Raw genomic sequence first — 14,700 nt, 5'->3', positions numbered from 1 at the left:
CGACCAGTCTTAATAAATAAGGTATTCTTGAAATCTTGATAAAATTCTCTAACTTTTTTGTCTCTTGTAAAATTTCTTTGTAAAGTGAACGGTTTTCGTCAAATTTGCAATCAAATATTCAAAGTGGCCGTCATTTTGAGAATTTACATCGAATTTCTTTTATTTTATTTTTTAAAGTTGAGTTTTTTATAGCATAAACATTCAGCCAAATTTCAGATTAATACAACATTCCGTTCTTTAGATAAAAATTCCTAAGTGAAAAAACAAAATGGCAGCTATAAGGATATCTACTGAGTCTTGGACACTTCAAATACGACATTTTTTTATAGTCTCCTTTCATCCAGGAACAATACCCTAAAATGTTCAACACTACTTCTGAGCCACTCTGTATAGATAGATTGTTATGTAGAATAGGGAGATGCTTATTCGCGAAGTTTCTTCCGCAATTATAAATGGTTTTCTATGTATACTCTTGAATTTACATTTTTACCAATTACTATAGAGTCTATTCATTAGAAATCACGTGGGTACCTCTATATATTAAACAAAGGTAGTAAAATACAAAATACGTATACAGAGTGTTCTAAAAAAGGTGCCCATGAGTCAGGGCGTGATTCCTTACATCGAAAGAAGAAAAACGTTGTAATTAACATAGGTCCGAAAACGGAACGGACTGAACTATCTACCTCCCACTCTCAATATCCAATATTTGTAGTGTGAAAGATAGGTCGACTGTGTCGCTTTCTGGATCAACGTTCAAGATTGTTCTTTAAAACAAGCTTTGATATAGAAGAATATGATTCTCGATGGATAGTAATAATTACTAGGAACTAATTATTCAATTATTGTGAAAAATGTCAATTCAAACATATATGAATCCAATCATAACTTAATAATATATACCGTACCTTAATTCGCATACTGTATTCATAGTGTCATAGAATAATTTATAGTGTCGTTCATACTCTGATTTACTATAAATTGTTCTTATTTTGCATGAGATAAATGGCTTTCTTTCTCACTTTTTCCCCTCTTGTAGATGCTATGATTGAAACTCTGCTACGCACTATAGGCCCACTATGGTGGACCTAGCCTATAATTTTACTTTTCGAATGACTTGCATTTATAGGCTTGAATAATTAGAATGTTCGACAGGCTAGTCATTGTAATAGTGGATAGTTTTCTGTTCATAGGTCGTTCATTTCATGAGGGACGGATCCTCTCCACAGCCTTTCAGGAAAGTGGAAAGACGAGACTATTACTATGGATGACCGGAGCCCCAGCCAGATCCACCCTCAAAGTCATTTTTCAGGGCTCGACAGACGATGATAATACAAGCTCAAGAACTTATTGCTTTTAGGGAGCGATTGATTTAAAATAAAATAGAAAATCGATTGATAGTTCGCTCAATTCTGATAAAGATAAATCTATTATGTACAGTAATTAATAGACGAATTTTCATATTCTCTTGATATGCATTTATCAAGACATAACATAATAATAATTATATAGGCTACGTATTGAATGGAAAAGACTAAGAAATTGTCAAAAACCACAGATTTATTGATACTTAGAAACTAAGATACTAGATACTTTGTTTTTGACAATTGCTTAGTCTTTTTCATTCAATATGAATAATTACCACAATATCAACTCCTCAACTACACAAAAAGGGAAATTATAATATATAGGTAAGTCTTTACTGGCAATGATGTAAGAAGAAAAAAATTTATTCTTCTAATCAAATACATGTTGACTGAGTTATCAAACTGGCAAGAAGAATTTCTTTTCATTCCCATATTGATTCTCATGAGGATACGAAAGACTGTCCACCACCGGTACCGGTATCTGTCTTTGATTGATATTAATGCAACAATTGAATAGGTACTTGATAAAGAATTGATTCTTCTACAGTATTAATGACTCTGATCATGAATATTAAAAGCTGTGTTTCATTAATCATTCTTTCTCACCATGTCCTCACTATAATAGTGAGTGACTTCATTGTTTCTCTTTTTCAATTTTATGTTTGATAACAATTTTGAGACTCTACTTACCCCATTCCTAATTGATTGAGTGAAATAAATTAGGTTCTAAATTCTGAAATATTGCAAAAAAGCTGAAAAATTGTTTTGAAAATTCTGATTTGATGTAAATATGTTAAACTTTTAATGTGAAAATTTATATGTTACTGTATGCATATAGTATTGAATATTAAATAAAAATATTAAGAAATTGTCAAAAACCACAGATTTATTGATACTTAGATCGATTGATCAGTTTATCAAAGATTGACAATGGTGTAACAACCGAAACCGGTCTTTCTAAGTATCAATAAATCTGTGGTTTCTGACAATTTCTTAGTATTTTCATTAAATATGGATGATTACCACAATATCAACTTCTCAACTACACAAAAAGTGTATGCATAGTATATTATAATATCATTCCTTCAATATTAATTTGTCTCTTATCTTCTTCTGAGTAATTGCAATTTCAAATCACTTCGAAGCTATCATGTTCTTCTTATTTTTCAACGTTTTAGCCTCATAGTCAAAAGGTACATTCTTGGAGACAAGGAAGACTATTTTCTAAGGCATTCAAAACTGGAGATCCAGATGTAACCTTCTCAATTGAGAGAAGGAATGATGTTAACGTACTATCAATTTTTTTTGTAACATAATCCATTTTTGACTGAGCTATCATGACTTTGACTTCTACATTGAATCTCTATACATTGGAATTAATAATTCCATTACCTGAAAATTAGTACGTAGTAGACTATAGTTCTTATATTCTTGAGTGATAGTAATATAATAAACTGTCTTGTAATCCGTGATAATTGAAAAAAATGATCAAATCAATGTGTAATTGTGTATATATAGATACCTATCAAAGTATTTAGTATGTTAGCATAAAGATCTATTCATAGTGTCACCTTGAAGCAATTATGAACTTTTATATCAAATATATTGTACATAAATCAATGTAAAGAAATTAATTCGAACTTTTTTATGAAATACGGTAGTAGAAAATATTGTTCAATAAATAATTATTATACTTTGTGGAACAACTCATTTCTTCATTATAGGCTATAACTCCAATTTTATATATTCAGAAATCAGAATTCTTTCAAAATCTTCTCTACTCGCTGACATCACCAAAATAATTCAAGATTTTTGTCTTTTTCATTTTTCCTAATTTTGATTCCAATGTAGGCTACTATATATTGATTTCAGCTCAATAACTCTTTTTATTATAAACTATTCAATAAAAACTCTTTTTTCTAATATACTCTCATTCTTATAGTAAAAGTAGTAACAATGAGGATCTATTACCCCTTTGGAGCGAAGGTGCTCCATGTAAAACCACATGAATTCTAGCAGGTATTATAAAAAATCAATATAGTTGCGGTCCACTTGATCATGAACATTGAACTGGGGTTCAAAGTAAGTTGTATTTTTTGGAGGACAAAATGAAAGGATAAATAGCAGAGCTGTGCAGTTTCTGATGACATGAATATTGTCTTTTTAAAAATAAATGTAAATTGATTCAGTCTATTAGTAGGTAATGATAATGATAATAATTTTCTTGATTGCCAATGTATGATGGTGAATACTGTTTGATATGAAGGTTTCATCTTTCAAATTGAAATAAATGTCTCCTGCCTGCCTTATAAATTGTATTGTAGCACAGAAAAGATCGAAGTAAGGTTAAATCTAAAATTTTGCAGACAATTTTGGTCACAGGCAACTACCGTGTGTAGGCTACTCACAATAATGATTCACTTTCATTATTATTTTGATTCTATAATAAATTATTGTAATCAGTTGATCTTAAAATTGATAGAATTCTTCAATATAGATTGATCAAATTTTCCACAATTTTAATAATATAATCTCTGACATTCTGAAGTTTTATTTCATATAGAGGTAGCATATATGAGGTTCATCAATAATTTATTAATGAAATAACTTTTCTAATCAAGTGAGTGTATGGACCGTCTACATAGGCCTAACACCTGGAGTTTACAAGAGTGAAACATCATATGAGATTCTCTCTAGATACTATTATTGGACTTCTATAATAAAAATTACACTATGAACAGAGAAATTGTAGAATTTCTCCATATATTTAGGTGAAATGAAAACGATTTATCGACAATCGTTTTTATTCCATTTTATTATTGTAATCGAACCATTACAATCGTTTTTATTATTGTATTGATAAAATACCGGGACATGTACAGATTGATTTATTTTTTTACAGTTTCAATAATAAGTTTTTAACGTTTTATGTTGAATAGAGGTAGCCTCTTCATGAGATTCATAAGGTAGTGAGATATTATTAATTTTGTGGAATAGGTTCCCTAACAAGAATGTAACATATAGGCTTTATGGACTACGGTATCTACATGGGCCTACGCCTAACACCTGGAGTTCACAAGAGTGAGAAACTCATAATATGAAATTCACTTTCATAGATTGAATGAGGAGGTTGATAGTATATTATCTATTATTATGATGCTATTACAATTACTACTGTGATAACTATCGCTATAGTGTTGTCACTTGCATGAAGCTAGTGTGGAACAGGGGTGATTTAGCCTGAGGGCAGAAGTCAACATCCTATAACATGGACAAGTAAAAGCTAACAGTCCTCAAATAGCGTGTGACTAGCTAGCCGAAGAGACAAACGATCAGAGCCGAGGTAAGATTTTTGTTTGTGATTTAGATCTATTGTGGATAGTGGAAGTGAAAGTGTTTTGCAGCTATAAATTGGAGCAAACAGGGCGGAGCTGTAGTGGTGCGTGTGCTAATGATGGCGTCCAGTGGTGCTACCCTGTTGGCTGCGGCTCTCGTGGCGCTGCTTGCCGTGCAGCTGACGACTGCACAGCAGAACATCAACGAGGCAGACATTGCACGCATGCTCAACGACGCGGGTCTCGTGCAGCGTCAGATCAGCTGTATCCTCGGGGAGGGGCCATGCGACAACATCGGCAACATGCTCAAATGTGAGTGCCATTTAATTATTTTCCAATGAAAACACAAAAATTTAGTTAATTATTACAAACATAATTCTCTTTTTTTCATATCTATAGGGTGACATGGTTTTTTTAGGGCCATATGCGCCATCTACGTTTAACGCTAAACCACTACATTTACTTGTAGATGTTAGCATTATTGTGTTTCATACGGGATTTAAATGATAAATGTACAATCAACGATTAACGCTTGACCACGTTCATAGTTTGTAGACATGGTTGTATTTATCACAATGTGTTCCATACGGGGTTTAAACGAACATCTGACATTTCTCCGTTTAAACCGAGTATATGCATACCGGCCTTACTTGTATGAGCTAGGACACTTGAGAAGGGCTCAATTTTCCTGAACATGTTGTGTGTCAACAAATTTTATTTCTTCATTTTCAATTTCTCGTTTAGACCTTTTTGTGTTGGGCTACTTGATAATTTTACTGTAAATAGAATCACTTGTAGCTTACCCTTTTTATTTTATTTGATGTCACAACCAGTCTCGAGTATATTTGTTACATTATTTTAGACACTTGGTAATGGGATAAATACACGACACCGGTCGTATAAAGGGGGTAGATTGAAATGGTACTAAAATAACGATTCTATATAATTGAATCATCACAGTTTCAATTATTCACTCATCCATCATAATATATTCTATGTGAGAAAAATAGCATTAATTATTGGATCTATTACCTACCCAATTCATTCTCCATTTTACCAAGATATCATCACTGCAGTCTCACTGTCAAAAATAGCATTTTATTTTCAATAATATTATATTATGAATGCAAATTATTTAAAAATATATGCAAATCATCTGCATATTACCGTAATGTATCACAATATGCATGAATTTCCATCATCTCACTCTTAAATGATTCAACAGAATATTACATTACGTTAATGTAACCAAATTGTTTCAAGATAGACTAACGGTACCGGTATTTTCACGCGAAGTATTCCAGTTGCATTTAGAAAAACAATGTGTTGATCATCTAATCATAGTGTAGAAGTTCCAAAGATTTCAACATTTTTTGAAAAATTACACGGTTTGATAAATATGTATATCAATAAATCAATATATTGAATATTCTTGGAAAAATATTCCCACACATATTTTTAGTATACCGTAATATGTTCAATTCTTTTTCTATTTTACTGATAAAGCTGATAAAATATTAATTCATCCGGTATACCTGGCATGCAGTGATAAACGTGTTCCAAATTTCAGAAATGTATTTGAAAAAACTAATATTCTCAGATACTTGAATCATTATTAACCTAGTTAATTTTAATCTCACTCCTCACTCTTTTATTTAGAAAATTGCCATATTCATATTTACTGTATAATTTATTGGTAATTCAAAGTTATAAAATTATTAATTATAAAACTTTCCAGTTTTTCTAGAAGAATAAATAATTAATAATGTTTCTGAGTGACGATCGTGTGCTAATTAGAAGCTGTATTCAAAAATAAACTCATCACTTGAGATATATTATGGCTTAGGCTAATAAGATTCAAAGCAGGGAATTCCAATTTAAATGAATATGATTCAGTTTATTTCCAGGGGAAACATTGAGATTGATTTAGAAATTGTTGAGTGACCTTGAATTGTATGGAAGGCCTAATTGAATATTAGATTTAACACTACCGGTATTATAGACGATACGGTAATACAACTCGTATTATGAATTATTATTATTAAATTGTGACACCACATTATTTCATCTTCATTTATTCTTCATTTATTTATAGTAAAATAACCCATGGTTTAGTTTCTATTGGCCAATGAAATAATTAATATTCCACATAAAATATATGATATCATCAGAAATATTTTTTAAACCGTTGTAGCTTCATCGACTTGAAAATATAATTTAAAATCAAATAATAATGGTCTGAGCCTATCATATACGTTAGGTGATATTAATTAGCCTATTTAGGTGTTTGGCCACTTGTTTTATTATAATCAACTAGCAAAAAAGCATAAAAGATCAATAAATGATTGATAAATTATTATTGCTTGTTGAATTGCGATGTTTTTAGTATTGTAATTAGTCTGCTTATAACTCTTATCACATTAAGAAGTTTTGTTTTTCAATTTTGTTTGATGGGATTGAAGCTTGATTTCTCACTTCAATATCCATTCTGTACCGTAAGCAAATTTCACAAGATAGCAAACAATAAAAGTAGCCTGGGCTAACCTTTATCATCTGCGAATAATGAATTATTAGCACACTCAAATAATATTTTTCCTAAATATTTTTCAATTAATTTTTTGTGTTATTATTGTCAAATAGTAGGCCCTATTCGTTATAATATTTGAAAAAAAATAATATCACCCTCAAATATTCTACTAACATGTCTTCAAGAGACTCAAAGGACAAACATTTTTATAGTTCAGGCAGATAATGTTCTATCTCATATAGAGACAACTGCTGGTGAACTGTTTGATAAAGCATGAAGATCGTTCAAGTTTTTCAGAAATCATGATTTTCAAAAATATTTGCCAATGTAAGTGCAGACTCAACCCACTCAATAATATTCTAAAGTAGGCCTACTGTACAAATAGAATTCATTTGCATCTTTTGGAATGGTAGAGAGGAATGAATCCTGGAGACAATATCCTAAATTATGATTTCAAGATTGAAAAACTACTGATACGTTATGGAAGAAATTGTCAACATCAAGTGATACAGTTTATATTAGAAGGATTCTCAATGGTGTTTTTAAAGTCTTATGGACAATAAAACAATGTCTCACCAAGTTTATAACAGCCGTTTATTCTGAGACTTGCATAAAAATTTACAACTTTAACGAGTGAATATTTTTTTCGAGTTTTTCATGTAAAGAAAACTCTTTAAATAGGTACTGAATATTTTCTAAAAAAAAACAATCCTTTATAGGAAACAAGTATGATCTATAAATGCCTAGCCCCTAGCTCAATTGGCATATTGATGAGCTTAATGTTCTTAATAGCTAATATTGAGCATATGTTCAATATCACTCTGGATGTACAAACTTTATTCCAATGCTCATAACTATTATAACTCAGATTACTTTTTTGTTGAGGTCTACTCGTATTTACATAGAAATTGAAAATCAAGTACGCTTTTAATATTTATATGTTTCATTTTCCACATGTTTCAACTTTGAAGTCATTTTCCAGTGGATAACAGTTAAGAAACATTAAAAATAAATTCCAAAAATGGTACCAATAAATATTAAAGTCTATATTTTAAGAAATATCTCCCTCATAAGAACCACCACGTTCAAATGCATTTAATGAAACCAGTTATAATATTTTTTCAACCTTCAAAAAATCACAATTAGTATTCATTTCCCCAGTTATAATCATTATTATGTGGATTATGAATATTATTGATGAATATAAAAAAATGTAACTAGTAGGCCCTATAACTTATATTATAATGCTTGTCGTCTCAGACATAGCTGATTATTGTGGGAGAATCAACTGTTGATTGAACAGGGTTGTAAGATTATGATTTATCTGATTGTGACTTTTGAGATTGAGTTTGAAAATCACTATGATGGGCATGCATTATTTTGTTCATTATGAATGAAATAGAACATGTTTTCTGTTTCAGATTTAAAATGTATTATTAGGAACATAAATATGAGTCATTATAATCATGAAAATTATAATCATATATAAAATTTGCCTCTGAAATCACATTGTCTCTTATTAAAGTTATAACAATGCAAAATGCATTAGTCTATCATTATATGAGCATAAATAGCTTTGAAAGCTTCAATTTCAAGAAAAAGGATTTTTAAGTGATTGGAATAATCAATCAAATTTTATAAAGTATTGTTATATTTATTAGAGAAAAATATTGTTTGAGATTTCAGTCTAGATGAAAAATATAATTTTTGTCCTGGGATAAGAAAAGGAAAGATATAAATTTATTTTTAGTTTTGAAAAACAATAATATTCTATTATTTGTTAGTGCACTCAATTATCTTAGAATTCAATACCAAAGTGAGAATCAAGTTGCATGAAACTTCATCACAATTGAAGCTTGTTAAAAATGTTAACTTGGGAAGAAAATAATCATAAGATTGAAAGAGAAGAATGTTCTTGAGAAAAGTACTTTGATCATTATCAAACTATTCTATTTGAAATGAAATGATTTCTCTTGTACACAAGCCATAAAATTATATATAAACCTGACTGCCTTATTCTGAACCTGCACTTTATATTTATTATTATTATCATTTAATTGTCCTTTTTATTTCTGCAATATCTTTGTTTACATATCAGGCATCATAAAATCCAAAAGAGTGATACTAATAATGACATTTATAGCCCATTATCTTATAATAGCTGTATCGATAGTATTTTTAGGTAAAGTGAAATCTTCTAGCAAAATAGTCACTTAATGAAGCCATTGCCATCTAATCATCAAAAGTAATTACGGCATTACAGTCGAAATAGACTATGCAAACGTGGAAAAAGCTGTAAGAGGATTTCACACTTTCAAGGACGAAATTATTATTGAAGTCACGTCAATTGCATTGGTTTTGGACGTTATGGTACCTATATTTCCTTGTTCCTGTTCACATTTTTTGCTTGTCTTCAGTTAGGAAGACATGCATCCACTAACTTTCTGATGGAAATGAAGGAATTATTATTCATATGGGAAACCATCGATTTTTCATAATTTACGTGCGTTCATAGAATTTAATAACTGACACTGAATGTCAGTTTATTTGTTGTAAATGATGTCAGTTGATTTGTTGTAGATTGTTTGAAGTTTATTTGTTGAATTTCAACAAATTGATAGTTAACTTGGTTACTTCGGAGTTCAAACTAAACAAAGCTATGAATATAATCGAGTGTTTTCATGTTCTAAATAAAATATATTTCTTTTATCAAACCCAACACTACAATCTCTATAGGGTATTCATAGTGAATAATAAATTGCGTAGCTTATATCAATTGTGTCACTATTATCAAGGAACGTAGAAATTATAATAGCATTTGACATTTGCCTCTTCATGAAGTAGACCAAAGTATGGTTGTATACTAAAAATAGTGCCTATATTCATTATATTATTTATTCCTGAATAAAATGTTTCTTACCTATAAGTCTTTTACATATTTTATGTTTATCTATTATGTACTCAACTATGTATTTTATAAGTGGATGATATCACTCTACTGTAGGTATTCTAAATTTTGATAATGTTTATTATCAATATAACAATATTATAGCCACAGTTTAGATGATTAAGCACTTATTGCAAACGTAGCTTATCTGAAAAACTAGGTACTTTAAAAATCAAATAGCCTATCTCTTTGAAAATGGAGTAGGCCTAATAACTTCAATTTAATAGGTCTAGTCATACTCATGTATAATTTGATTCAATTTTGGAAATTATAATGATGAAAAATTATATTATAGAGAAACTAAGCCTGAATTTTCAATAAAAAAATTAATACTATGAATACTATAGTTTAAAAAATCATTATTTTCTGTAAACGTCCAGAATAGAGTCAGCTATGTGTGTGATAATAATAATTATATTGCTTCATGAAGCAATACATAATTTTTAAATGCTCTCTACCATCAAACAATTTTTAATATAATATGATCTTCTTTATGTGGAAGAACTCGTTTCACAAGATATTTTCTTCTCTTATTTCTCATTCATCGGTATCAATTCAATAACTAATTACTATTTTTGATTTGATTCATTAGAATATTATTGTGTTAGTCACGAAGTCACTTATTCTCCATTAATTTACTAAGACTGAGATTTATAACTACTCTGCACCGGTATATTGTATCTTCCTAAAGGCATCTTCTCCATCAAGTAGGTTGGCTATCACCATGCCAATTCTAACTTTGTCAATTTTATTGCTGCTTTCTATTCAACTGTTGAATTTATTGACTGAAGAGGTCTTTTAACGTGCAGTTGATGAATGCTTCTCTTAGGTTTTTTAACCAAAGACATTCTTCATAATTACTTTTTTCCGTAAGCCTACTTACATTCTATTTATATTGAACGTTACCGGTATTATACTACGGTAAACTAATATATTTATTATTTACAATGGGTGAATGCGAATTTCAATTTCAATTGGATAAAAATTGAAATTATGATAATTTTTGTTACAGTGGCTATTCCTGAAGTATTGAAACGGAACTGCAGATCTTGTAATGCCCAGCAGGCCGCTAATGCGAGGAGACTGATCAGCTTTGTCCAAACCAATTACCCGTCACAATGGCAAAAGATACAGAGTCGCTATTTGGGTTGAGATATTTCCAATGACCTGTGAATAAACCTTTTTTATTTTATAACATTTCGTCCATTTTTTTCTGTGATGGAGACTGGCAAATTTGACCTTTTTTCATATTATATATGGCTAGTCAATCAACTCGTTATTAGTTCGCAGGACACCTTCATAGAATAGATTGTTATAATAGATATTATTACCGTACCGTACTCAATAGGACATAGGTAGATTACTTCATTTCACTGAATCACCATCAACTGCTATATCTTCGAAGCTCTTAATATATAAGTTGAATTAAAGTACTCTATCAATATTATTCCTACACCCGACTCTTCAAATTTATATCAGCTATATGAGAATGCTGATGAAAATAGATTTTTTAATCAGTAGGCTATATTATATAATAAAACATTTATCAAAAATTTTCTTTGATTAGAGATTCTCGTGTTCCTAAAGTTATTTATTATTGATGAGCAATAGAGACAGTGAATCAATATTTTTTCTCAAGAACAGAGCATTTAAATACAATATGCTACTACTAGAAGTAAAAGTGGAAGTCGATGTGAGTTTTAGAGATATTCCAGTTAAGCCTAATCACCCTAAAAATGAATATCGATTATGTACATTCCAGAAAATTATTTAGGGCTCAAAATTATGCTGCCTATTGAAGATATAGATGTAGAAAAGTTAAGTTCTCACAGAGTTCTACACGTAACTTTCACAAATTGTCCATCTATAGGTACTTGTATCATAATAAAAGTGCATTCTATTATTCTTCTTCTAAAATTCAAGTTAAGCTATCTACATTTATGCATGATTTACATCCTGAATAATTTTCCTCAAGATATTATAGAGCGCAGACTCAATTTTTTAAATTACACTTGATCATTTTGATGACTGAATAACGAAAGAAAAACGTTATCCACTGAGGTTTTTTCTCATCATTTGGAGTCATTGACGAATGAAAAACCAACAATTCAGTTCAAACAAATGGAAGAAATCAAGGAATTTTGTTGATGCACGTCATATTTTTTCAATGACAGGCTTATTATTGGTCAATGCTATTCACATATTATATACAGGCTTATACCATTGACGTAGGGTGATGCATGCTGTCTCTCAAATCAATGTCTCTCAAATGAGCACTGGAAACTCATCTCTCTCAACTACAGACAGTATTTTACGGTAGTACTATTAACAGACCTACTATTTTGTATCATAGTGAGCCTCTATATACGTTGTCCACTTTGTCCACTTTTCAAGTGAACGGGATAATAAAGAAAATACTGTTAGTTTTTCAACTGAGCTTCGAGAATAAATTCTTTTGAGTTTATGTTAATAAGACATAAAAGAACAATACGGTTTTACACACATGATTCATTCATGTTAATGCCGACATGCAGTCAGCCAATTATTCAAATATAAGGAACTTTTGAGTTTCATGAACTCATTGTCAACAGAGTTGAATATAGAATATCAGCCATGGATCAAGAAGTATCTTCAAGTTTAACTACGGTACCTATTTGAACTATATTACCTACAACAGGTTACCGGATATGCTATTAATGTAAATCAACAAAAGCCTGAACTTGAGGCATCTAAAGTAAAACAAGCATCGTCAAGAGTTACTACATAGGATTCATCGGATTTTGAAAATTCATGATTATCAAATTACTCATACAAAATGAATAACCGAATAACCTTTAAACCAATTGAAAGAGAGAATTACAAAGTTATTTTAAAGGCTTCTGAGATGTGAGTCCATCCCACAAAATGTTGCGTCGGAATTGTTCATCCCAGAATTTAATTGTTCATACGTTTTATCGATTGGAAATATCGTTTTTGTGCCACATAAATCAAATAATCATGTTTGAGTGTTAAGCTACTGGAAAATTGGAAACGCGCACACCCTATACTATAGCATAGCAAACTATCGTCCTGTTTCACTGCAGTGGAAAACACTATTTGTTGAATTCATTGGATTTACCAACGAATTGCTTAATGTCACCAAAATATAATGAATCATTAGGAGATAAATGCCATGCTATGTTTTCTTATTCCTTTTCTATCGAATAAGCGAAATATTCATGCAAGTACAAATGATCATCTATCAAGTGAACATTAACTCACAAGAGCTACGGTACCCTCTACTATGAACCACTCATCATTTGTTTAAATACTTTCATAATAATTATTTATAGTTTGTGGAGTACTCTATCTTTAATGCTTTCCATCACGGAATGCTTGTTAATAATCACTTTTGAATACTTAATTTAGGACATAGGAGTCTGATCAAACAGACTGCTATGTCGTAATTCAAGTATTCAAAGTTTGTGAAACGTCACTATTATGAGATATGTTGATTGTCATTAATCGAATATTTTCGATGAGAAAAATCTTTTGTGAACGCATTTATAGAAAGATACAGAGTATCAGCGCTTATTGACAGAACTGATGCAATAATCAATTATTAACATTGGATTAGTAATTATATAGACTAGATGGTTGTGATTCAACTGAATCACATTTTTAGAATACAGTGAGTATAGAATGTAATTACATCCTATACTCTCACTGACTGAATAGGCCTACCAGTACCGTACTGTGCAAAAAATCATAAAAGTAGTAGTCAGCTTTCCGTACTGCAGTAGCTATCTCCACCATATACAGATACTTTTTCATTTTACAGTCAGGTAAACTGTTTTCTCATTTACAAGTGTATAAAATAATTAACAAAATCACTTCGCTTATATGGGCTACTTGATTCAAATAAAAACACTATAAAAACTTTTAGTACCATTTTATGCATCTTATTTATCTTATGCATCTCTTGAAGGATGGATGCAGGAATTGTGTAGCCTATGTAGTGAATAATGATGGTAGTTTACAAGAAGATACTGAAAAACATTATTTGCTCTTCCTATTCCATCAGACAGTGAGGATGAAGATTAGGAATGAGAATAAGCTATCTCTACCAGGTGTTCAGTGGTCTAATATCAGGCTACTGATAAGGACTTAGTGATTGTATATAAAAACTGTTTTCATTTCTATTCCACAATTTACAACAATACAAGATTCTACAATAGGCTACGTACATAGTGAGTGCTTGTATATAGAAACTATTTTTATTTTTATTCCACAACTGATGACAAGATTTTACATTAGGCTTGTTGACAAGAACTGAGTGCTTGTATATAAGGACTATTCTACATCTGACTTGACCAGACATGATTGATTCCACACCAGTACTGAGAACTAGTTAGAACGTGAGTAAAAGTTGAACATTTTTCTCAACATACAAAATACCGGTATGTTACATCTCTATCGTTATTCAAATTGCATGATATCCATGATTTCATTCTAAATGTGAAATTTCATAATGCATTCTATTAT

The 14,700-nt window shown here is 30.4% G+C and overlaps 1 protein-coding gene across 2 annotated transcripts in view; it reads left to right on the top strand.

The window, feature by feature from the left end:
• Positions 1 to 11,373, top strand: part of LOC111057066 — a 104,807-nt gene extending 93,434 nt beyond the window's left edge. The window contains exons 9-10 of one of the 2 annotated variants that reach the window (XR_005570552.1): positions 1,194 to 5,014; positions 11,189 to 11,373. Coding sequence is in view for 1 of the 2 variants with exons in the window: in XM_039421711.1 (XP_039277645.1) it covers positions 4,792 to 5,014; positions 11,189 to 11,328 (363 nt within the window). In the remaining variant the exon portion in view is untranslated. The remainder of the gene's footprint in view (positions 1 to 1,193; positions 5,015 to 11,188) is intronic. The other variant, XM_039421711.1, reaches the window with a different exon arrangement.
• Positions 11,374 to 14,700: the final 3,327 nt, after the last annotated feature.

The sequence above is a fragment of the Nilaparvata lugens genome, chromosome 2, assembly GCF_014356525.2.
Source record: "Nilaparvata lugens isolate BPH chromosome 2, ASM1435652v1, whole genome shotgun sequence".
In the NCBI taxonomy this organism is placed as follows: Eukaryota; Metazoa; Arthropoda; class Insecta; order Hemiptera; family Delphacidae; genus Nilaparvata; species Nilaparvata lugens.
This window is presented reverse-complemented; position numbering and strand designations above follow the sequence as displayed.